The following is a 26,003-nucleotide window of genomic DNA, read 5'->3' as shown; positions in this document are numbered from 1 at the left end:
ACTCATTCAACCTCAGCTGGAGGATTGTGGATGGTTTTGGACACATTAGGAAACATTTAAAGACTTGATAAAGGGTAGAGAAGGTTTAACGGGATGTTATCTGGAATGAGGGACTCGGCTACAATGGAAAGATTGCAAATGTTAGAATTGTTCACTTTGTAACAAAGGTTGAAAGATGACTTCATCGAGGTTTTCAAGCTGAGATGTTTTCATCGCGTAGATGGAGAGGAAAGCTATTTCTTCCAGTGGTTAACAGTCAGAGATCATGAATTTAAAATCACTGAAAGAAGATCCAGAGGCAGAGGAGAGATTCTCTTCACGTAGAGTTTTTGAGATAGGATCAGAGAATCCCTTTCGTGCAGAAGGAGGCCATTTGGCCCATTGAGTCTGCCCCAACTCGATAGATTGTCCTACCCAAGCCATCTCTCCATCTTCACCACTCCGCCATGCTGCGTTTGATGAAGACTACCTAAACAAGTGCAGGAAGTGAGTTGGACAGGTTCTTGAGAATGCAAGAGTTACAGGTGTGGACAAAAAGTAAGGATGTGGAATTCAACACAACTGCTTTTTTCAAAACTCCATTCTGGGCACGATGGGCTGAAGTGATTGTCTAATTCATGTCCCATTGGTTTCTCTGATTCTTTGGAATAATCCACTGGAACCAAAAGCAGATTTCACTCTGATACTGAAAGGCTAGAAATCACTGAGAGTCTTCAGACATGAACACAGGCGTAACAATCTCAAATCCTATCTTGTCTGTTCCATTGACACAAAATGACTGCATCGATAGTTTTATTTATGATTTCCAGCTTTTTCTTTACGTCATTCTTGATAGGCCAAGTTTAAACTTTACAGAAAATTGATAAAGAATTTGAGAAACATACAAAACATTCTTACCCTGCGCAGCATTTAATCCAGGATTTGTCAGAGGGCAACAGATTCATGGATTTGATCCAATTTGAGTCAAATTGCTGACACACACAGCAATGATGCTCTCAGCCTCAGTGTATTTAGTGTACTCCGTTTAATATCATTTACAATTGTGATGTGCTGTCTACATATTATTTAATAAGTTGCATGGCACGGTGGCGCAGTGGTTAGCACTGCTGCCTCACAGCGTCAGTGACCCGGGTTCGATTCCTGGCTTGGATCACTGTCTGTGTGGAATTTGCACGTTCTCCCCTTGTCTGCGTGGGTTTCCTCCGGGAGCTGCAGCTTCTTCCAAAGTCCAAAGATGTGCGGGTTAGGTGGATTGGCCGTGCTAAATTGCCCCTTAGTGTCCAAAGATGCATAGGTTAGATGGATTAGGCATGGGAAATGTGTGGGGTTACGGGGATAGTGTGGGGGATAGAGCCTGTGTAAGTTACTCTGTCAGAGAGTCAGTGCAGAGTCAATGGGCCGAGTGGCCTTTTCTGCAACGCAGGGATTCTATGATTCTAAGATCAAAGCCGATCTTTGTAATCTCCTCCAGCCCAACAACCCTCCGAGATATCGACACTCCGCTCATTCTGACCTGTTGAGCACTCAAGGATTTAACTGGTCCCTGGTTCAGCTGCTGAGGCCCTGGGCTCTGGAATTCCCTCCCTAAACATCTCCATCTCACTATCCTCCTTTAAGTTGCTGTTTAAAATCTACCTTTCCACCAAATCTTTGGTTATCTGGAGTAATAAATCCTCATGTGGCTCAGTGTTAATTATTTGCTTTCGAACACCCATGTAAACAGCGTGGGGACATTTTAGGTGCTACATAAATAGAAATTGTTGTTGTGATGAAGCATTGGTGACACCTGGTGGCAAAGCACTAACATTGCATGATCCCGTTCCTTATTGTGAAATTATCAATTAGCTTCTTCAAGAACCCCATCCTGTTGATATAAAATGAATGGACCCCACACACCACAATTATTCATTCCATATAAAACTTATTGGATGATAAAATAAACATTTATTATTTTTGCTCCACTGACTTAATATGAATATTATGTGAAATTTTATCCAACTCCCTCAAAGTCCCTGTCTGGCCTGACGAATAAATAACAATGTCGTTGTTATAAACGCACAGGGCACCCGTGAGGCAGAGGTGATACCAGAGAACATTTCACAGCCCATGTGACCACCAGAGCCTCTTTCGCCAGGATAGCAAGTGTAAGTTTAAGTTTATTTATTTAGTGTCACAAGTGGGCTTACATTAACACTGCAATGAAATTACTGTGAAATTCCCTAGTCGCCACACTCCAGCGCCTGTTCGGGTACACTGAGGGAGAATTTAGCACGGCCAATGCACCCTAACCAGCACGTCTTTCGGACTGTGGGAGGAAACCGGAGCACCTGGAGGAAACCCACACAGACACGGGGAGAACGTGCAAACAGTGACCCAAGCTGTGAATTGAATCCAGGTCCCAGGCTCTGTGAGGCAGAAGTGCTAACCACTGTGCCACCGTGCCACCCACACCGGTATCCATTCACACTCTGGAGGTTTAGCAGACTGATCGTAAGGGGTCATCGTGCTGGATTTGAAATAAAACTTCTAAACCAAAGAAGGAGGTGTTGCCAGGGTTTGGGTAGATTTGAGCATGCGCTTGATTGTACCCAAGGCCTGTTTTGATCTTCGTCCCAATACCAAGCCTGGCCCGGTTTGAAAAGCTGTCTGAGGGATGGGTTGATGACATAGAGTCATAGAGGTTTACAGCATGGAAACAGGCCCTTCGGCCAAACTTGTCCATGCCGCCCTTTTTTTTAAACCCCTAAGCTTATCCCAATTGCCCACATTTGGCCCATATCCCTCTATACCCATCTTACCCATGTAACTGTCTAAATGCTTTTTAAAAGATAAAATTGTACCCGCCTCTATTACTACCTCTGGCAGCTTGTTCCAGACACTCACCATCCTCTGTGTGAAATAATTGCCCCTCTGGACACTTTTGTATCTCTCCCCTCTCACCTTAAACCTATGCCCTCTAGTTTTACACGCCCCTACCTTTGGGAAAAGTTATTGACTATCCAGCTGATCTGTGCCTCTCATTATTTTATAGACCTCTGTAAGATCACCCCTCAGCCTCCTACGCTCCAGAGAAAAAGGTCCCAGTCTATCCAGCCTCTCCTAATAACTCAATCCATCAAGTCCCAGTAGCATCCTAGTAGATCTTTTCTGCACTCTTTCTAGTTTAATAATATCCTTTCTATAATAGGGTGACCAGAACTGCACACAGTATCCCAATGTCTTGTACAACTTCAACAAGACATTCCAACTCCTGTATTCAATGTTCTGACCGATGAAACCAAGCATGCCGAATGCCTTCTTCACCACTCTGTCCACCTGTGACTCCACTTTCAAGGAGCTATGAACATGTACCCCTAGATCACTTTGTTCTGTAACTCTCCCCAACACCCTACCATTAACTGAGTAAGTTCTGCCCTGGTTCAATCTACCAAAATGCATCACCTCGCATTTTTCTAAATTAAACTCCATCTGCCATTCGTCAGCCCACTGGCCCAATTGATCAAGATCCCGTTGCAATTGGAGAGAACTTTCTTCACTATCCATGATGCTACCAATCTTGGTGTCATCTGCAAACTTACTAACCATGCCCCCTATATTCTCATCCAAATCATTAATATAAATGACAAATGACAGTGGAACCAGCACTGGTCCCTGAGGCACACCGCTGGTCACAGGTGGGCAGTGCTGTGCGAGACGGGCAGTGCTATGTGTGAGGCGGACAGTGCTGTGTGTGAGACAGGCAGTGCTGTGTGTGAGACGGACAGTGCTGTGTGTGAGACTGACAGTGCTGTGTGTGAGACGGGCAGTGCTGTGTGTGAGACGGACAGTGCTGTGTGTGAGACGGACAGTGCTGTGTGTGAGACTGACAGTGCTGTGTGTGAGACGGGCAGTGCTGTGTGTGAGACGGACAGTGCTGTGTGTGAGACGGACAATGCAGTGTCTGAGACGGACAGTGCTATGTGTGAGGCGGACAGTGCTGTGTGTGAGACGGACAGTGCTGTGTGTGAGACGGACAATGCAGTGTCTGAGACGGACAGTGCTATGTGTGAGGCGGACAGTGCTGTGTGTGAGACGGGCAGTGCTGTGTGTGAGACGGACAATGCAGTGTCTGAGACGGACAGTGCTATGTGTGAGGCGGACAGTCAGTGTGTGAGACGGGCAGTGCTGTGTGTGAGACGGACAGTGCTGTGTGTGAGACGGACAATGCAGTGTGTGAGACGGACAGTGCTGTGTGTGAGACGGACAGTGCTGTGTGTGAGACGGACAATGCAGTGTCTGAGGCGGACAGTGCTGTGTGTGAGACGGACAGTCAGTGTGTGAGACGGGCAGTGCTGTGTGTGAGACGGACAGTGCTGTGTGTGAGACGGGCAGTGCAGTGTCTGAGGCGGACAGTGCTGTGTGTGAGATGGACAGTATTGTGTGTGAGACAGGCAGTGCTGTGTGTGAGACGGACAATGCAGTGTCTGAGGCGGACTGTGCTGTGTGTGAGACGGACAGTGCCGTGTGTGAGACGGACAGTGCTGTGTGTGAGACGGACAGTGCTGTGTGTGAGACGGACAGTGCTGTGTGTGAGACGGACAGTGCTGTGTGTGAGACGGACAGTGCTGTGTGTGAGACGGACAGTGCTGTGTGTGAGACGGACAGTGCTGTGTGTGAGACGGACAGTATTGTGTGTGAGACAGGCAGTGCTGTGTGTGAGACAGGCAGTGCTGTGTGTGCGACAGGCAGTGCTGTGTGTGAGACGGGCAGTGCTGTGTGTGAGACAGGCAGTGCTGTGTGTGAGACAGGCAGTGCTGTGTGTGAGACGGGCAGTGCTGTGTGTGAGACGGGCAGTGCTGTGTGTGAGACGGGCAGTGCTGTGTGTGAGACGGACAGTGCAGTGTGTGAGACAGGCAGTGCTGTGTGTGAGACGGACTGTGCTGTGTGTGAGACGGACTGTGCTGTATGTGAGACGGGCAGTGCTATGTGTGAGACGGACTGTGCTGTGTGTGAGACAGGCAGTGCTGTGTGTGAGAGACAGGCAGTGCTGTGTGTGAGATGGACTGTGCTGTGTGTGAGACAGGCAGTGCTGTGTGTGAGTCAGGCAGTGCTGTGTGTGAGACGGGCAGTGCTGTGTGTGAGACGGACAGTGCTGTGTGTGAGACGGACAGTGCTGTGTGTGAGGCGGACAGTGCTGTTTGTGAGATGGCCAGTGCTGTGTGTGAGACGGACAGTGCTGTGTGTGAGACGGGCAGTGCTGTGTGTGAGACGGACAGTGCTGTGTGTGAGACGGACAGTGCTGTGTGTGAGACGGACAGTGCTGTGTGTGAGACGGGCAGTGCTGTGTGTGAGACGGACAGTGCTGTGTGTGAGACGGACAGTGCTGTGTGTGAGATGGACAGTGCTGTGTGTGAGACGGACAGTGCTGTGTGTGAGATGGACAGTGCTGTGTGTGAGACGGACAGTGCTGTGTGTGAGATGGACAGTGCTGTGTGTGAGACGGACAGTGCTGTGTGTGAGACGGACAGTGCTGTGTGTGAGACGGACAGTGCTGTGTGTGAGACGGGCAGTGCTGTGTGTGAGACGGGCAGTGCTGTGTGTGAGACGGACAGTGCTATGTGTGAGACCGGCAGCGCTGTGTGTGAGACGGGCAGTGCTGTGTGTGAGACGGACAGTGCTGTGTGTGAGATGGACAGTGCTGTGTGTGAGACGGACAGTGCTGTGTGTGAGACGGACAGTGCTGTGTGTGAGATGGACAGTGCTGTGTGTGAGACGGACAGTGCTGTGTGTGAGACGGACAGTGCTGTGTGTGAGACGGGCAGTGCTGTGTGTGAGACGGGCAGTGCTGTGTGTGAGACGGACAGTGCTGTGTGTGAGACGGACAGTGCTGTGTGTGAGACGGGCAGTGCTGTGTGTGAGACGGACAGTGCTGTGTGTGAGATGGACAGTGCTGTGTGTGAGACGGACAGTGCTGTGTGTGAGACGGACAGTGCTGTGTGTGAGACGGACAGTGCTGTGTGTGAGACGGGCAGTGCTGTGTGTGAGACGGACAGTGCTGTGTGTGAGATGGACAGTGCTGTGTGTGAGACGGACAGTGCTGTGTGTGAGATGGACAGTGCTGTGTGTGAGACGGGCAGTGCTGTGTGTGAGACGGGCAGTGCTGTGCATGATCTGCTGTCATGTTCCATCGTGGTGGGACTATGAATCAGAATGTCATCCAGACAGATTACATTACACCCCCAAGGTCCTCAAAAATGTCTGTCTTGGTGCGGGAAGATATTGGAAGATATTGGGGGCTGAAGCAATTGCAAATGGAAGGAGATTAAAACAGTGTCTCCCAAAGGGCGTGATAAACGGTGTTAAGAACAGATAGCAAAGAACAAAGAAAATTACAGCACAGGAACAGGCCCTTCGGCCCTCCAAGCCTGCACCGACCATGCTGCCTGACTTAACTAAAACCCCCTACCCTTCCGGGGACCATATCCCTCTATTCTCATCCTATTCATGTATTTGTCCAGACGCCCCTCAAAACTCACTATCGTAACTGCTTCCACTACCTCCCCCGGCAGCGAGTTCCAGGCACCCACCACCCTCTGTGTAAAAAACTTGCCTCGTGCATCTCCTTTAAACCTTGCCCCTCGCACCTTAACCTGTGCCCCCTCGTAATTGACTCTTCCACCCTGGGAAAAAGCTTCTGACTATCCACTCAAGAGTTTCAAATCTCTGTCCAGCGTAAGCTGCCAAAAGCCACTGTTGGCATCTGATTTTATGCGTATGGAGCACTCTGAGAGCTTCACTAAATGCTGCTTGATGGATCCCTTGAGGCCATTTTCTCTTTCCAGCACCTTCTTTAATTGTGTAAGATTGATACAAATACACAAAACTTCATTTTGCTTCAGTGCAGCATCACGCCAGGGCACTGGGAAGCGGACTTGTTGACAGGTGAATTCACCCCCTGGTGTAGCATATCTATCTCCCTCCTGACCTTTTATAAGAGAGGCTGTGGAACCTTCTGTGGGATAAATAAGCAGTGGGTTTCAAGGCGATGGCCTGGTGGTATTATCGCTAGACTGTTGATCCAGGCACTCAGCTAATGTTCTGGTCTGCCTTGGCCAGAATTAACTGGAGCCGATGCACATGTCAGGACAAGATTACCAATACACCACACTGGGGAATACTGCCATTGTAACAAAGTCTGCACACGCACCACTCACTGCTCTGGCAGTATCTAACCCAGTATCCACCAGTCGGCTGGTAATTGGATTTCAAGTGGAACAATCACAGATTTTCCTGCAGTAAATGATACTTTTGATGGTTGATAAACATTAACTCAATCAGCCTGAGGAGACAGGAGTCACCTGCAGGGCCAGGCTAACGAAATAAAGCACCAGGGTTTTGGCCTGGTAAATATTGGAGTTTGCCTTTGATTGCCAGGATTGGAGTTGGGTTTGGATCAGAACTGTGAATACAGTTTACTGCAAAGGAGAGTAGATTCTGTTACAGTGTGTCCAGACTGCCTGGATCACATACAGCTCGCCCATTGCTGCAACAGGTCCACAGCAGATACCATCTCCCTGGCCCTGCACTCAACCCTGGAACACCTAGGTTACAAAGACACCTATGTCAGACTCCTATTTATCGACTACAGCTCAGCCTTCAACACCATTATTCTGACAAAACTCATCTCTAAACTCTATGGCCTGGGGCTCAGCTCCTCCCTCTGCGACTGGACCGTGAACATCCTCACACACAGACCGCAATCAGTAAGGATCGACAAAAACATCTTCTCCATGATCATCCTCAACACCGGTGCCCCACAAAGCTGTGTCCTCAGCCCCTTACTATACTCCTTATACACCTATGACTGTGTGGCCAAATTCCCCTCCAATTCAATTTTCAAGCTTACTGACGACCCCAGCGTAGTGGGTCGGATCTCAAACAGTGATGAGATGGAGTACAGGAATGAGATAGAGAATCTGACTAACTGGAGCGGCAACAATAATCTCTTCCTCAATGTCAGCAAAATGAAGGAGATTGTCATCGACTTCAGGAAGCATAAAGGAGAACATGCCCCTAAGTATGTCAATGGGGATGAAGTGGAAATGGTTGAAAGCTTCAAGTTTCTTCCGGATCACCAATAACCTGTCCTGGTCCCTCCACGCTGATGCTATAGTTAAGAAAGGCCACCAATGCGTCTACTTTCTCAGGAGGCTAAGGAAATTTGGCATGTCAGCTACGACTCTCACCAACCTTTGCAGGTGCACCATAGAATGCACTCTTGCTGGTTGTATCACAGCTTGGTATCCCGCTGTGCCCAAGACCACAAAAAACTACAAAAGGTCGTGAATGTAGCCCAGTCCATCACTCACACCAGCCTCCCATCCATTGACTCTGTCTACACTTCCCGCTGCCTCGGGAAAGCAGCCAGCATAATTAAGGACCCCGCACACCCCGGACATTCTCTCTTCCACTTCTTCCTTCGGGAAAAAGATAACAAAAGTCTGAGGTCACGCACCAACCGACTCAAGAACAGCTTCTTCCCAGCTGCTGTCAGACTTTTGAATGGACCTACCTTGCATTTAGTTGATCTTTCTCTCCACCCTAGCTATGACTGTAATACTACATTCTGCACTCTCTCATTTTCTTCTCTATCAACAGTATGCTTTGTCTGTATAATGCGCAAGAAACAATACATTTTACTGTGTGTTAATAATTGTGACAATAATAAATCAAATCAAATCCCGGTAGCACAGTGGTTAGCACTGCTGCTTCACAGCTCCAGGGACCTGGGTTCGATTCCTGGCTTGGGTCACTGTCTGTGTGGAGTTTGCACATTCTCCTCGTGTCTGCGTGGGTTTCCTCCGGGTGCTCCGGTTTCCTCCCACCGTCCAAAGATGTGCAGGATAGGTTGATTGGCCATGCTAAAATTGCCCTTAGTGTCCTGAGATGCATAGGTTAGAGAGATTAGTGGGTGGGATATGGGGATAGGGCCTGGGTGGGATTGTGGTCGGTGCAGACTCGATGGGCCGAAGGGCCTCTTTCTGCACTGTAGGGTATCTATCTATCTATCTATCTATCTATCTATCTATCTATCTATCTATCTATCTATCTATCTATCTATCTATCTATCTATCTATCTATCTATCTATCTATCTATCTATCTATCTATCTATCTATCTATCTATCTATCTATCTATCTATCTATCTATCTATCTATCTATCTATCTATCTATCTATCTATCTATCTATCTATCTATCTATCTATCTATCTATCTATCTATCTATCTATCTATCTATCTATCTATCTATCTATCTATCTATCTATCTATCTATCTATCTATCTATCTATCTATCTATCTATCTATCTATCTATCTATCTATCTATCTATCTATCTATCTATCTATCTATCTATCTATCTATCTATCTATCTATCTATCTATCTATCTATCTATCTATCTATCTATCTATCTATCTATCTATCTATCTATCTATCTATCTATCTATCTATCTATCTATCTATCTATCTATCTATCTTTCAATCCCAGGTCTGGTGGTTGGGATTACAGCTTCACCATCTTCTGAAACTCAGGACTGGCCCACTGTATAAGAATTACATTTTTTACTCTGACACAGCTGTATATAATTCTGAGAAATAAAAATTGAAAATAAGGATTGTGCATAAATAGACCAAACAGTTTGTATAGTTTTACTGAGGTATTTGCCCCACCCTGCCTCCAGTTTTGGGTTTGAGACTATTTAATAGTAAAACTTAATTTTATGACTACTTAAAGGTACTTAAACTCCAAATCAAAACCTTCTTTATAATAACTGACTTGGATTCTGTAACGCCAATCTGATCATAATGATAACCTCATGTTTAGACTTCTGATAAAAATAACCTAGTAGCTCTTGTTGTGATGTTTCTGTATTAAGCCACTGACCATTCAGTAGGGCTTTTCCACTGGTACCGTGTACAGATAGCTGGAGGTGATGGGGATGAAGCAATTAAAACTAGGGATGCTAGAGGGCCAGAATTAGATAAGTAGATATCTCAGATGGTTGTGGGGCTGGAGGAGGTTACAGAAATAGGAAAGAGTAAAGTCTGCAGGATGGGATTTTTAAAATATGAGATATTGCTTGACCCAGAGTCAATGTAGGTCAAGGGTGACAGGGGAAATGGGACTTAGAGTATAAATAGCAAAACTTTGGACAGGCTTACAGAGTTTGGAAAGTGAGAGAGCATCTCAGCAAGACTCTACACTTCACATCTAGTAATCAAGAGCTCAAGTCTCAAGTAGGAACATTGAGCACAACTGCAATCCTTGAGCGCTTACCTGCCAAGACTTGGCTAACTCAGGACAAGTAGGAGATTAAGCCAAGGATTTTGCAAGCCTGTATATCAATCACAAAGCAGGTAGTATATTTTGCGTAGCAGGCTCAAAGGGCTAAATGGCCTACTCCTGCACCTATTTTCTATGTTTATTTTCCATGCATTTCCAGTGAGCCATTCAGGGAGCCCCTGGCTCTCTACTTCCGTGGATTCTTCAGATGACCAATATTAAAGTTTTGCCAATTGCTTATGCACTGTTGGATACGATAAATGTTCCCATATGTTTCATCTCAAGATCATTAAATCATTCAGCACAATCTGTCTGAACCAATCTATTCCAATATAGAATATGATCATGTTTTTAAAACTGTAATAAAGACTCTTTGTAGCACAACTAAAGACATAAAATAAACTTAATAAACAAAAGGCAATACTTAGGAGATTTGCTAACTACCACAGGCATTATACATCATATTTTCCAATCAGGCTTCTCGATTATCATTATTTAAAAAGTTGATATATTTTAGTTTGTTTCAGATCATTCCACTTTAACATTATGATATATTCTTTTTTTTTTAATCAAGTTTTTGTTTTATTTAAGAAGAGTTAACAAGAACGGCGCAGCATTTTATCAGAATGATATCATGTAACTGACCAGTTGGCTCAACAATACATAAAGTGACTCAGGGCAAGTGGTTAGAAACCAAATAAAAGTAGAAAATGCTAGAAATATTCAGCAGATCTACATCAAGCTGAACTGTTAACGCTGGGCGGGATTTTACAGCCTTGCTCAGGCGAGACCGGAAATTCTCGCTCGAGGTCAATGGAGATTTCCATCATCGGACCCTCGCCCGCTCCGATTCTGTGGCGGGCAATGGTGGTAAGAGTTCCGGCCTCTATCTCTCTATCGCCACAAATGCTGCCACATCACCTGAGTTTCTCCAGCATTTTCTGTTTTTATTTTATCAAGAATGTTTCCCACTTTATGAAATCAGAATATTAAAAAGTACAAAATGGAATGAATTAATGGCAACAGATGGAAATGTTAATCGCTGCAGTTTTTCAGACCTCAGGTGAGTTCATCGTTTTAGCCTCACTAACTGCTTCAATGCTTCACTAACACTAATCTGGTCAATCAACCCTGTAATAATGTTCACTTTGAGCCTCAAATAGGTATTGAATCAGTCAAGGAGCAAGGTGAGAAAACAAATAAAGCTGCAGATAAAAATAATTGACAATAAAAGCAGCAGCAGGATATGGTAGTTTCCAGCAAGGCCTCATTTATTATCCATCCCTACATAACTCAAATAGTTACAGAGTGTCACTTTGAGTACCGAGAATGGAGAATCCCAGCCGCAGTGAATGGAGCTTTGGCTGAGCGCCAAATTCTCTGTTCTCGCTGGCAGCAGTGGCAGGGTGAACGAGGCCGGAGGATTCCGGCCTATGTCTTTTTGCAGACTCTCTATCAACTCTTGACAACTTTGATGCACCAACAATCGAGCAAAGACTAGCTTGTATGCAAGAACAAATAGGCTTTTATTAGCAAAAGACTTGGAGCACACCCATGCCGATGAACTGGTCCAGACTAAGGCAGGGGGGTGGGGAGCAGTCGCCTTTATACATGGACCGGGGGGGGGGTGGGGGGGAGGAGTCTCGGGTAGGGCCGGCAGGGATGTGTCCAGGCATGTCACATATACAGGCAATAAGCTAACAGTGGTTTACCACAAACTTACTTTCTACCTATCTTCATGTCATCGGCAAATTTAGTTACCATACGTTCAGTCCTTTCATCCAAGTTATTGATGTAGAATGTTAATAGTTGAGACTCCAGCACTGATCCCTGCAGCACTCCACTAGTTACACCTTGCCAACCTGAACATGACCCATTTATCCCTACTCTCTGCTTCCTATTAGTTATGATGTGGAGATGCCGGCGTTGGACTGGGGTAAGCACAGTAAGAAGTCTCACAACACCAGGTTAAAGTCCTGTTAAAGGACAGAGTTAAAGAACAGAGACCACTCCATCTGACGAAGGAGCAGCATGCTCCGAAAGCTTATGGTATTTGCTACCAAATAAACCTGTTGGACTTTAACCTGGTGTTGTGAGACTTCTTACTGTCCTATTAGTTAACCAATCCTTTATTGGTTACTCCCTACACCATGAGCTGCTATTTTGTGTTGTAACCTTTGTGTAGAACCTTATCAAATGCCTTTTTGAAATCCAAGTACACCACATCTACAGGTTCCCCTTTATCCATCTTATTTGTTACTTCCTCCAAAGAACTCTTAATAAGTAAGTTAAATAGGATTTCCCTTCTAAAGCCATGTTGACTCTATCTGGTCACATCATGATTTTCCAAATATCCTGCTCTGAACCTCCTTAATAATGGATTCTAGAATATTCACAATGGCAGCTCTTAGGCTAACTGGCCTGTGGCTTCCTGCTTTCTGCCTCCTTCCTTTCAGGAATAAAGCTATTATGTTAGTGATTTTCCAATCCACCAATCTACGGAAGTTTGAAAGATTATAACCAATGTATCAACAATCTTTGCAGCAAATTCTTTTAAGATCCTCAGGTATAGGCCATCAGGTCCAGGGAACTTGTCACCTTTTAAGTCGAATTATTTTGGCAGCATCTCCTCTCTAATGATGATGATCATTTTAAGTTCCATTACCCCGTCCATTTCTTGATTTTCAGATATCTTTGGGAAGTTTTATTAATCTTCCACAGTGAAGACAGACACAAAACGTTGTTTGCACAATCTCCACCATTTTCCATTATCAATTCCCCAGACTCATTCTCGAGCACCCAACACAAGCTTCAGTTACTCTTTTCCTGTTGAAATATTTGTAGATGACATTGACAAGGGGATCAAACACTGGATAAGCTGCAGCAGCTCAGGATCCTAAAAACTGCAGCATTGAATGTTTGACCTCCACAAGTCAAAAGAAGTCCCATTTTCAGAATAGCTGTCTCGTATTGTACTGAGTGTATCAGCGATGCCCACGAATGCCAGAGAAATTCTATGAACAATGCCTCTGTCACAGCCTCCAAAATCAGTGGAAGGACCTTCAAACAAAGAACAGAGAACAATACAGCACAGGAACAGGCCTTTCGGCCCACCAAGCCTGCACCGATCATGTTATCTTATCTAGATCAACCGCCTGTATCTCTCTATTCCCGCCTGTTCCTGTGTCTATCCAGATAAATCTTAAATGTCGCTAAGGTATCTGCCTCAACCACCTCACGTGGCAGTGCATTCCAGGCCCCCACCACCCTCTGTGTAAAAAACTCCCCCTGCACATCTCCACTGAACCTTTCACCCCTTACCTTGAACTTGTGCCCCCTTGTGATTGTCATTTCTGCCCTGGGAAAAAGCTTCCAACTGTTCACCCTATCTATACCTCTCACAATTTTATAAACTTCTATCTGGTCGCCCCTCAGCCTCCGTCTTTCCAGGGAGAACAATCCCAGTTTATTCAATCTCTCCTCGTAGCTAATTCCCTCCATACCAGGCAACATCCTGATAAACCTTCTCTGCACTCTCTCCAAAGCCTCCACATTCCTCTGGTAGTGTGGCAACCAGACCAAACCGCGATGTCCTTCTTGAAGCGAGTTCCACAAGTATTCAGGCAAAACTCCTGAAAAACCAATTTGATGGACTGGACAACGCGTCTGGACTGCCAGAAATGCCGCCGGGTCCTGTTTTCTCAACTCTCAAATGGCCATCGTTCCAAAGCCAGACAAGGAAAACATTCTATCGACATCCTAACGCTCTCCTTGAAGCACAGCAGCATTGATATTAATAACTGGGAGGAACTCACAACCAATCATTCAAAATGGCAACAACTTATCCATCAAGCTGCATTGCGCTTTGTGTCACAGCGTCTTAGTGATGAGGCAGAGCAATGGTGGATAAGGAAAGAAACATCCCGGATTCCACTGCCCCTTGGGACATCCTGCCCCATGCACCCAAAGATCTGAGAGTCGAGAATTGGCCTGTTCAGTCACATGAAGACCCACAGCAGAAACTCACAACCCTGAGTGAACATCATCCTCGAATCGAGTGACAGCCAATGATGACTCAGTGTGTCTCTTGGCCAGCTGTGAGCATACAGCTGCAACTGGTCTGACTGACGTTCAAATCTCTGCGCCATCTACTGCACTAAAATTATGGAACAGAAGCAGGCCATTCGGCCCAACCTGATAATGCTAGCATTGATGCGCCACATGAGTTCCTCCTACCCTGATTCATCTCACCCTGTCTGTATATCCTTCTATCCCATTCCCTCTCATGTCCTTACTTTGTTTCCCCTGACTACTCCACGTGGTAGCGAGTTCCACATTCTCATCACCTTCTGAATGAAGTTCAGTCTCTATTCTGAACAATTAGTGAGAATAGTTTCTGGGCACTGGTCGTAAATGGAGCTGGGTTGGGCTGAGTAGCCGTTTCACAGATGTGTCTCAGTCTCAGGCTGGACCAGTGCAAATCAATCAGAATTGCTCTGTTTTCAGGAGGTGAGGGCCCTCAGTTAAAGCAGGAAAGTCTGAAAGGTTATAAATCAGGAGTGGGAGAAATGTGCCCTACAGGTAACACTGGCCATCTCGCTCCTTGAGAAAACTGTGTTTACACAACATCAAAGCAGCTTTTAAAGGAACATGAAGAAAGCCCACTGAACATGTGCAGAAACACTTACAGCAGATAGTTCCAAACGGCTTTGAAGTGCCAGATTGAAATACTTCAGTGTTTATATCCCAATGAGATTTAATTATGCGTGAGAATGCTAATGTAAATGACAGATACAGTACATTCAACCCTGCCAATCACAAGATTACCTTTCTCCCTCCACGTGTGGATTCCAAGTAATTCCAGTCAATCGGGGCAGGTATAAAATGTCCCAGATCCAGCAGAATAAAGAACCAAATAGAAGCAAAAGGAATTCTGAAGAAATCATATCGGACTCAAAATATCAACTCTTATCTTTCTCTCTCCACAGACGCTGCCACACCTGCTGAGATTTTCCAGCACTTTCTGTTTTTGTTTCAGTTCGAGTGGATTGGTTTAGGAGAATGCTGGGGTACCGATGGATTGGTTTAGGAGAATGCTGGGGTACCGATGGATTGGTTTAGGAGAATGCTGGGGTACCGATGGATTGGTTTAGGAGAATGCTGGGGTACCGATGGGTGAGAATGGGTCAGTAGTGCCCGGAAATTGTTAGAAATTACTTATTGCCCCATTTCCTCCATCAATCTGCAGACTGGACCTATCACAGGGTAGCTGGGCTGCAACGACTCATGCACTGGGTCCTTTTAAGGTGCAGGTTGGGATTAGGTCATAAAGTCAAGTTTACAGCACGGACACAGGCCCTTCGGCCCAACTTGTTCATGCCGCCCTTTTCTCCTAAACCCTGAAGCTAGTCCCAATTGCCCGCATTTGGCCCATATCCCTCTATACCCATCTTACCCATGTAGCTGTCTAAATGCTTTATAAAAGACAAAATTATACCTGCCTCTACTACTACCTCTGGCGGCTTGTTCCAAACACTCACCACCCTCTGTGTGAAAGAATTGCCTCTCTGGACACTTTTGTATCTCTCCCCTCTCACCTTAAACCTATGCCCTCTAGTTTTAGACTCCTCTACCTTTGGGAAAAGATATTGACTATCTAGCTGATCTATGCCCCTCATTATTTTATAGACCTCTATAAGATCACCCCTCAGCCTTCTAATCTCCAGAGAAAAAAGCCCCAGTCTATCCAGCCTCTCCTTATAACGCAAACCATCAAATCCTGGTAGCATCCTAGTAAATATTTTCTGCACTCTTTCCAGTTTAACAATATTCTTTCGATAATAGGGTGACCAGAAATGTACACAGTATTCCAAGTGTGGACTTACCAATGTCTTGTACAACTTCAACAAGATTTCCTGTATTCAATGTTCTGACCAATGAAACCCAGCATGCTGAATGCCTTCTTCACCACTCTGTCCACCTGTGACTCCACTTCCAAGGAGCTATGAACATGTACCCCTGGATTTCTTTGTTCTATAACTCTCCCCAATGCCCTACCACTAACTGAGTAAGTCCTGCTCTGGTTCAATCGACCAAAATGCATCACCTCACATTTATCTAAATTAAACTCCATCTGCCATTCGTCAGCCCGCTGGCCCAATTGATCAAAATCCCATTGCAATCCGAGATAACCTTCTTCACTGTCTGCTATGCCACAAATCTTGGTGTCATCTACAAACTTATTAATCATGCCTCCTATATTCTCATCCATATCATTAATATAAATGACAAATAACAGTGGACCCAGCACCGATCCCTGAGGCACGCCGCTGGTCACAGGCCTCCAGTTTGAAAAAAAAGGGTGATGTGCCGAGGACCCTATTTGCCATGAGAGGGCAGTACGGGGCGATGTATGTGCCGTGCACACTCTGCCCAGCGTTAGCTGACAGCCCAGTCAAAGAGATCCCACAGGTAAGTTGGACTGAACTTTTGTACAACTGGTTGAATAACATTCATGTGGGAACCACAGGCAGCCAGTTACTCCAGCTCCCTCAGTCCTTGCAAGATTGGATTCTCCTCGTGGATCTAACTTCTCCCAAAGTGGAACTCAGGCACAGCCAGGGAGAAGCATCATTTCTACTCGCAGCTCACTGACCAAAGGTCAGTGAAACTGAGTCCAAAAAGCGACCGGGCCTTCTGCTGGGAGGATCAATGGGCCAGCTGTCACCTTCTGTCAGCTTATCACTGGAGCTTTACCTGGAATAAATCTATTCCTCTCTATGGTGCTATTGGTAAATAGCCTCACACCCTACGGCTAAGGCTCTAATTCAGAGCATGATGGGAAAATGGTCAAACTGGTATGCTACAGAATTCATAGAATCCCTACAGTGCAGAAGGAGCCCACTCTGTACTGACCACAATCCCACCCAAGTCCTATACCCTTAACCCCACATATTTACCCTGCTAATCCCCTGACACTAAGGGGCAATTTATCATGGCAAATCAACCTAATCCGCACATCTTTGGATTGTGGGAGGAAACCGGAGCACCCGGAGGAACCCACGCAGACACGGGGAGAACGTGCAAACTCCATATAGACAGTGACCCGAAGCTGGAATTGAACCCGGGTCCCTGGCGTTGTGAGGTAGCAGTGCTAACCACTGTGCCAATGTGCCACCCCAAAGCTTCAAGACATGCTTGGCGTGCCTCAGAGGAATACAGAAGTAAGCAGTTCTGACCACAGAGCTGTAAACTCAGGCCGATAATAGAATAAGCAACTAACAAAAGAAGAGATAATTGCAAGATGGGATAATGTCTTAACAAAAGGCCAGATGGTGATTGCCACATCTGTGACCAATGGTCAGCATCTTGTGGTTCACTCAAACCGTTTTTCAGACCTAAAAAAAAGGATATAAAAGGATTGGTTCTTCAACGAACGGATCATCAGCAATAACTGCACTCTAACCTTCACAAAAAAACATAGAAAATAGGTGCAGGAGTTGGCCATATGGCCCCTCGAGCCTGGCTGATCATGTACTTTCAGTATCCCACTCCTGCTTTCTCTCCATACCCCTTGATCTCTTTAGCCACAAGGGCCACGTTCAGCTCCCTCTGGAACATACTTAATGAACTGGCCCCAACAGCTCTCTGTGGTAGAGAATTCCACAGGTTCTTCCTGATCTCAGTCCTGAATGGTTTACCCTTTATTCTTAGACTGTAACCCCTAGTTCTGCACTTCCTCAACATTGGGAACATTCTTCCCGCATCTAGCCTGTCCAGTCCCATCAGGATTTTATATGTTTCTATGAGATCCCCTCTCATTCTTCTCAATTCCAGTGAGTACAAGCCCAGTCGATCCAGTCTCTCTTCATGTGTCAGTCCTGCCATTCCAGGAATCAGTCTGGTGAACCTTCGCTGGACTCCCTCAATAGCAAGAATGTCCTTCCTCAGACAAGGAGACCAAAACTGCACACAATACTCAAGGTGTAGTCTCACCAAGGCCCTGTATAACTGCAGCAAGACATCTTTATTCCTATACTCAAATCCTCTTGCTATGAGGGCCAGCATGCCATTAGCTTTCCTCACTACCTGCTGTATTTGCATGTCAACCTTCAGTGACTGTTCCACCATGACACCCAGGTCACATTACACTTCCCCTTTTCCTAAACTGCCACCATTCAGATAATAATCTTCCTTTCTGTTTTTGCCACCAAAGTGGAGAACCTCAGATAGACCCCCAAGCGACAAGCAAGAGAATAACCCTTACATCAAAATGGCCTGGGCAGGTATCTCAGAACTAGTAATATCAGCTTCTCTTGGGTATTTAGCTATATACGAGTGCATAGATCTTTAAGCGTACCTTTAAATATTGCAATTCTGCAGCGCATGATTATATTAGTTGTCCGTGTTTTTGAGATTCTGCTTAGATTGTATCCACAAACCTCGTAATAATGTTGGAATTATGACGGAGTTTCACTGGTGTCTCTGGCCCTTTGTCTGGCTACCTTACTGGCTACGAAATAGAGTTTCAATGGTCAATGGGTAGGCACCATATTGTTGCTGTGGAAAATACATTAACCTGGAGTTACCTATAATCTTACACAAGGTAAGAATATGGAGAAATGCATTTCTTGCAGCTGTCATAGTAAACCAGACTAATTCCTAAAACAAGCAGAGTGAAATTTCAGTTTATTGTCCGGACCACAGCGGGGCTGATATCAAACTCCAGCATTGTGCCCATTATACAGCCCAGTGTTCCTTTGGAAAGGAGTGGCAGGCAGGACAATCCACAACTGCCCATTCTGCACCAGAGCATCTTTCACTTCCCGGTGTTACCAGAAACCCTGCTTCTGACACACATTTCATCAAACTCATTGTTTGTTTCAGAAATGTCATCTATAAAACCTGGGACTGACATATCCCAAAAAATGGCAACATGTCAGGTTCAGACTGAAAAACGCTGCATTTCTCCCCAGAAAAACAGGCAGGCTTTCCATCCAGACCTTCCCACACTTTGCCATTTTAAAGCAGAGGGCATGTTTTGTGCCATCATTGTGAGGGGTGGGGCTTAAAGATGCCTGTAACCCTGGTGCCACAGAGATGAGGGTACCCTTGTTAAAGAACGCTATCTCAAATCAATACTGAAGACCCTTCCCCCAATCACCAGCATTGTTTACACTTCCCGCCTCGGAAAAGCAGCCAGCAGAATTAAGGACCCCATGCATCCCGAACATTCTCTCTTCCACCTTCATCCGTCGGGAAAAAGATACAAAAGTCTGAGGTCACGTACCAACTGACTCAAGAACAGCTTCTTCCCTGCTGCTGTCAGACTTTTGAATGGACTTACCTTGCATTAAGTTGATCTTTCTCTACACCCGAGCTATAACTGGAACACTATATACTGCATTCTCTCATTTCTTTCTCTATGAACGATATGATTTGTCTGTATAGCGCGCAACAAACAATACTTTTCACTGTATACTAATACGTGTGACAATAATAAATCAAACCAAAAATCAACAAAAAAAGGTTTGGGCCTCCCCATCATTCCATGGGGTCACCTCCAGGCCCTACCCGCTCTAAACCCTGCTCCCAGGGTAGCACTGCCAGGTTGCTGATGGGTAGCAGATTCCTGAGTGCCTGGTGTCTACACTGACCTCCTGGTATGGCCATCATGTCCGACCTCCATTTTTGGGGACCGTAGTGTTTCCCACCAGTTTGACGTCATAATATGTGACATTCCAGGGCGATACAGTGTGAAGCCAGTTTTGAATATTTAAGTGAACGGTAATCAAGTCCGTGCCATTGTTGAGCGTGAACCTGATGATGTCACTGACTGGGGATACCCCCAACACAAATCCTGTTATGTCTCCAAAGCGAGAGTTTCCAGCCATAATGGATTTGTGCCTGCATGGAATGGGGCTGGAAAATCAGCCCCATTATCTCTTTACTCATATCCCACGGCACACTTCCTACTCGCTGTCCACAGCTTGTTCAGAAAATGGCCTCGTTAGCAATATTGTACAGACAAAAGGACAAGTTTCACTCAGCATTAAAACTGAAAGCAAACAACCCAGCACTCATATCACGTACCTCCTCACGAGGTTCATCCCGGGACCGCTGAACGAACCACTGGATCGATGCTTGCTGGGATTTAGGGATACACTCCAGGAAAGTGGAGTTAAATTCAATGCCAAAGATCAGCTTCTCTTCCGCTTCACTGTTCATACCTGCCAATCATAAATATCGACATCACTGGGAGTTCTGCTCAGTAAAAATCGAAATAAATACCAGGCTTTAAGGCAAGTTAAATAACAGCTGTCATGGTGCATTCTTCTTTGATTTGGACTTTGGCAGTTGCTGGCAACACAAGTTATTCTTGCCCCTTCCTATTTGCCCTGTGAAGATGGTGGTGAGTGGTCTCTTTTAACCACAGCAGTTTGCCTGGGTTAGTTGCACCCACAGTGCTGTTAGAGAGGGAGTTCCAGGATTTTGACCTGATATCTTAACTGAGGCAGTAAATCCATTGTCTGCTTTGTCACTGAGCCAGAGGTCGCAGTGAGATATGAACCTCACTCTCCGGTTCAGCTGAATTAGAGGATTTCAGTTAAAGACTGTCAGTTTGCTCTTGGCACCTTTGAGTGAGGGGCAAATGGGAATACCAAGAAAAAGAATTGTTTTCTAGTGATGCTAAAACTGTTAAAATGTTCTCTGCATTAACTGATACCAGAAGGAACAAACCAGGAAGAAATCAATCCTAAAATATATTTACTTTAACCAAAATAAATGAGGAATTGTGATTGTTTCCTGCGAGCCATGGAGGCAAAGTATTGTATAATTTGTCTTTATATATCAAACTGCACTGGTCTGTCAGTCCCACTCAGTGGAAACACTGATGATCCCATTGGACAACCCTACAGGGAGTAAGACATTGAGGCAATGTGGGGAAAACTTCATGTTCAAACTTTTGTTGTATTTGACTGGAAATTATTTCATGCTGGCCTGGTGATATTCTGGTCGTAGCTGAATAGTCTGAAGCTCGCTCAGTAACATTGGTTATTGAGCAATGGTCGGGACCTCACTATTGACAATCACAGACACGATTTTGGAACAAAGAGGACTGAGTTGCTGCCAACAGAATCGAGTCCCTGAAAACTAGTCTCTGGGTGTCAAAACTCAGTCTGTCTCATTTCCTCACCTTGTTCAGCACAAAAAACACACAAAACAGCACATATTTTCAAAAGGTCTTTCACAGGTTCTTGCTCTAATTACACCATAGAAAGCATCCTTTCCAGATGTATCACAGCTTGGTATGGCTCCTGCGCTAACTAAGACCACAAGAAACTACAAAAGGTTGTGAATGTAGCCCCAGTCCATCTTGGAAACCAGCCTCCCATCCATTGACTCTGTCTACAATTCCCGCTGCCTCGGCAAAACAGCCAGCATAATCAAGGACACCCACGCACCCCGGACATCCTCTCTTCCACCTTCTTCCGCCGGGAAAAAGATACAAAAGTCAAATCACGCACCAACCAACTTAAGAACAGTTTCTTCTGTGCTGTCATCAGACTTTTGAATAGACCTACCTCATATTAAGCTGGTCTTTCTCCACACCCGTTATGACTGTAACACTATATTCAGCACTCTCTTGTTTCTTTCTCCCCTTTGTACTCTATGAATGGTATGTTTTGTCAGTATAGTGTGTATAACCAAATGGGTGCTTGCTGTTTGTCTGCAAGTTGGCTGCTGTGTTTCCTGTTATAGCAGTGACCACACTTCAAAGAGCTCATTGGCTGCAAGTAGATTTAAGAAGTCCAATGGCCATGAAAAGTGCCAGATAAATGTAAGTCTTTTCTTTCTTTTCAAAGGCAGTGACCCCAAAGTGGGTTTATTGAAACTCATTCTGGAGTTGAGTGCAACACGAAATGCACCGTCTTAAGCATGACTAACCCAAAGACAAATGCTCTCCAGAAACCTGAGCTCAACCAAAGCTCTGTTGCTCGTATCCCAAAACCAAATCCTCTTTACCCATTATCTACATTGACTCCTGAATTTCAAAATTCTCATTCTTGTTTTTAAACCCTCTATGGCCTCACCCTCCCTCATCTCGAACATCCTCCAGCCCTATGAACCCTGTACTCCTCAAATTCTGGCCTCTCCTATGGTGCATTCCTGATTATAATTACACCATTAGCTGGGGCCATGTCTTTTAGCTGCCAGGGTCCAAAGCTCTGTAAGATTCTCCCTAGTGCTCTCCATCACTTTCTCCTTCTCAGAACCTGTGCCCCAATATCTCCTGTGGTTCAATATCAAATTCTGTTTGTTATGAAGCACCTTGGGACATTTTATTACATTAAAGGCATTGTTCAAAAACAAACTGTTGGCATTTTGGAGAAATATATTCCTGAGTTCCTGGGGATGTTTCATTGAACTTTAAAACTGCATTGATCCTTTAAATGTGGAAACTTTGAACAGAGTAAGCATTGAATAAAAAGATCAAAGTCGTCTTCTGTTTTGTTGTTTGTTTAACTGCTGGGGGTAGAACTAATTCTGACCTCAATACTGGCTGACGTTATACATTGGTTGGACCACACTTACAATACTATGCACACTATGCCGCAGAAAAAGGCTTATAATACAGAGAGTGGAGCAAACTGCAAGATGACAGATCCCACGTGTATTGAGGATTAGCCATGAGGGAAGATTAGAGAGTTTGGTTTCCTTTACTACTTGTGTAGATTTCCCACACTCTCTATAATCTACATAGTAGCTGTTTCCTGGCCTTTGGTTGGATTAAAAAAGTGGTTTGGCAACAGAAAACAGATGGTTCTGATAATTATAATTTTTTTCTCATGTGGGAAATGCCCACAAAGTTCCCTACCAAAATATTGTGTGGTCCCCACTTAATTTTATATTAAACTCTCAGGCAGAAGCAGAGCTGTTAGTAAATATCTGAATCTGGTAATGTCTGCCATACTCCCATGGTAACTGGAGTTGCTGACAGATAAGTTATGTCAGAAATATTTGAATAGAAAGTGTACACATTGTAGCTATTAGCACTGCTGCTTCACAGCTCCAGGGATCTGAGTTTGATTTTGGCTTGGGTCACTGTCTAGTGTGGAGTTTGCACGTTCTCCCCGTGTCTGCGTGGGTTTCCTCCGGGTGCTCCAGTTTCCCCCCACACTCCAAAGATGTGCGGGTTAGGTTGATTGGCCATGTTAAAAAAAAATTGCCCCTTAGAGCCCTGAGATGCATAGATTAGAGGGATTAGCAGGTAAAATATGTAGGGATATGGGGGTAGGGCCTGGGTGGGATTGTGGTATGTGCAGATTCGATGGGCCAAATGGTCTCTTTCTGCACTGTAGGGTTTCTATGATTCTATGAATTTCATCACTATCTTTTCCCAAACCAGGTGTGAAGAGGGTATTATTTTTAATATTTTGGGGGTTTGTGTTATTCTGTGAATGAGGCCTGTGAGGGCCGTGTGAGTGGAGTGTGTGTGAACATAATTTAATAAGTTGGGGTCTGGGTGTCTGCAGGGTTGAAAGAAGTCTCGGTATGGATGGCAGGCGCTCAAAGTAAACGTGACCAAGTTGAATTTTCTACGAACAAAAAAGACACGGGCAGAAATTTGCATTAGGAGATAAGTTAAGTTAAGTTTATTTATTAGTCACAAGTAAGGCTTATATTAACATTGCAATGAAGTTACTGTGATCTTCCCCTAGTCACCACATTCCAGTGCCAGTTCAGGTCAATGCACCCTAACCTAAGACAAAGGAGGTTTGTTTTGCTCAGTTGTTAAGTTCAAAGGGAAGTAAAAATGGTTTACAACATTTCCTTGAATTTCCACAGTAGAGTGGGAGAGGCAGAAAAGCTGTGTGACATACCTTCCCTGCAGCAAAAATGTGTTTCACTTATGGCAATATTACTGGGATTTTTATCTATTAACTATCTGTGAGGGATTGTTGCCTAAAGGGTTGTTTACTTGTGAGGCTAACCAAGTAGGAAATCTTTTAGGGGGAATGTTTTCTAAGACTAATTTTAACTGTGTACAAGTAATCTTGTATGTTTAAGTTTTCTTTTGTTATAAATGTTTTAATTTAGTAATTGAAATACCCAAAAATGTTCCTGGACTTTGTGTCTTCTGACTTCAGTGCATGAATCTTTTGGCGATAAAAATACAAAATGAAATGTGTTGTGATAGCTTGTCAAGTTTCCCTTTGGGATTTGGCTGGTTTGCCACTTACCACCTGTCAGATCATAACACAGGGGGTGGCTCACTTTCAAATTTCTCCCAGCATCACTATAAAGTTAATTCCAGAAAGTATTGTTCAGCTTAGAACACAGGTTTCCCTAATCTTCTATGGAGAAATGGTCATCAGCGGCATGGCTACTGATTAGAAACTCAACATTGATTAAGCTCCTGTGGTGTCTCTTGGTGCATGGTACCACATACAATCTCAAACTGGCTGTTGTAAACATGAATTCATCCATCAGCAACATGGAGAAGGAGTTGGAGGTCCATGAAGGTACTCCACCCTAGCTTCCTCTGAACCTGTGACACTTTCATGATCACCATCTGAACTTCCTGAAGTTGGTGGGGTTTCCCTCAAGTCTAATTGTCTTGGAATATGACAAGCTTTCTTACACCCATTTACTAGTGAAGCAGTCTCTATCCTCAGGGCCATAGGCTTGGGTTACATTTAAGAATCCCAGAGCTTTGAAGTTTTCAGCGTTTTTCTCCAACTAAATAAAAGATAGAGATTTTTTTTCTATTCATTCATGGGACATGAGCGTCGCTGGCTGGCCAGCATTTATTGCCCATCCCTAGTTGCCTTTGAGAAGGTGGTGGTGAGCTGCCTTCTTGATTCACTGCTATCCATGTTCTATTGAACCACAATTCCGTCAGGGAGGGAATTCCAGGATTTTGACCCAGCAACAGTGAAGGAATATATTTGGATATATTTTTGGATATATTTCCAAGTCAGGATGGTGAATGGTTTGGAAGGAAACTTGCAGGTAGTGGTGTTCCCATGTATCTGCTGCCCTTGTCCTTCTAGATGGAAGTGGTTGTGGGTTTGGAAGGTGCTGTCCAAGGAACTTTGGTGAATTGCCTTTGATTAGTTACAGTACGTACAAGGGTCCCTGAGTTTATACAAGATATTAGTTTATTGCTTAAAAGATGATCAAAATGTAAGCCAGACTTTCACTGACTTTCAACTCCTCATGTTGGGGCTTGCTGTACATTACAATCTTTCTTGTGTGAGGTTCAAAGGAGCTGTAAGGTAAATTGCAATCCCTGAATTCTAGACCATTCAATATTACTCAGAATAATTAAACAATCTATATACACTAGTGAACTCTGAAACTATAGAGCATTTTGCTATGGTTTGACATATAAAACATTATTGACTGTTTTCCTTCTAGGCATTCTTTAAAAAAAACAACTTCTACAGTAAGAGGTGTGGAAACACTCACTTTCTTCCAGATCCCAGCACTGACTGATTGGGTCGCCATGCTTCACATCTTGACGTCTAGTCCGCCTGTGCAAACATCAGAAATGCCAATGAAATATTCATTGCAAAAAAAAACTTGTCTTGATCAGTTAACAGAAGGGGGAAAAAAATCTCAAAAGCAAAATGGTTTTACAGTTCGTAGTCGTTTCCTCATTCCCTGTTACAATA

At 44.7% G+C, this 26,003-nt stretch overlaps 1 protein-coding gene across 3 annotated transcripts in view; it reads right to left on the bottom strand.

Moving 5' to 3' along the window:
- The window catches only part of LOC144508105 (semaphorin-3D-like), a 283,772-nt gene that overhangs the window by 37,720 nt on the left and 220,049 nt on the right, over positions 1-26,003 (bottom strand). For 2 of the 3 annotated variants that reach the window (XM_078235999.1, XM_078236000.1), the window contains exons 16-17: positions 25,798-25,862; positions 20,413-20,549 (exon numbers count right to left, since the gene is read on the bottom strand). In XM_078235999.1, the coding sequence (XP_078092125.1) occupies positions 20,413-20,549; positions 25,798-25,862 (202 nt within the window). Of the gene's footprint in view, positions 1-20,412; positions 20,550-22,609; positions 23,922-25,797; positions 25,863-26,003 lie in introns of those variants that run through there. The other variant, XM_078236001.1, reaches the window with a different exon arrangement.

This window comes from Mustelus asterias, chromosome 19 (genome assembly GCF_964213995.1).
Source record: "Mustelus asterias chromosome 19, sMusAst1.hap1.1, whole genome shotgun sequence".
Classification (NCBI taxonomy): Eukaryota; Metazoa; Chordata; class Chondrichthyes; order Carcharhiniformes; family Triakidae; genus Mustelus; species Mustelus asterias.
Note: the sequence above shows the minus strand (reverse complement) of the source record. Positions and strands in the feature narration are given on the sequence as shown.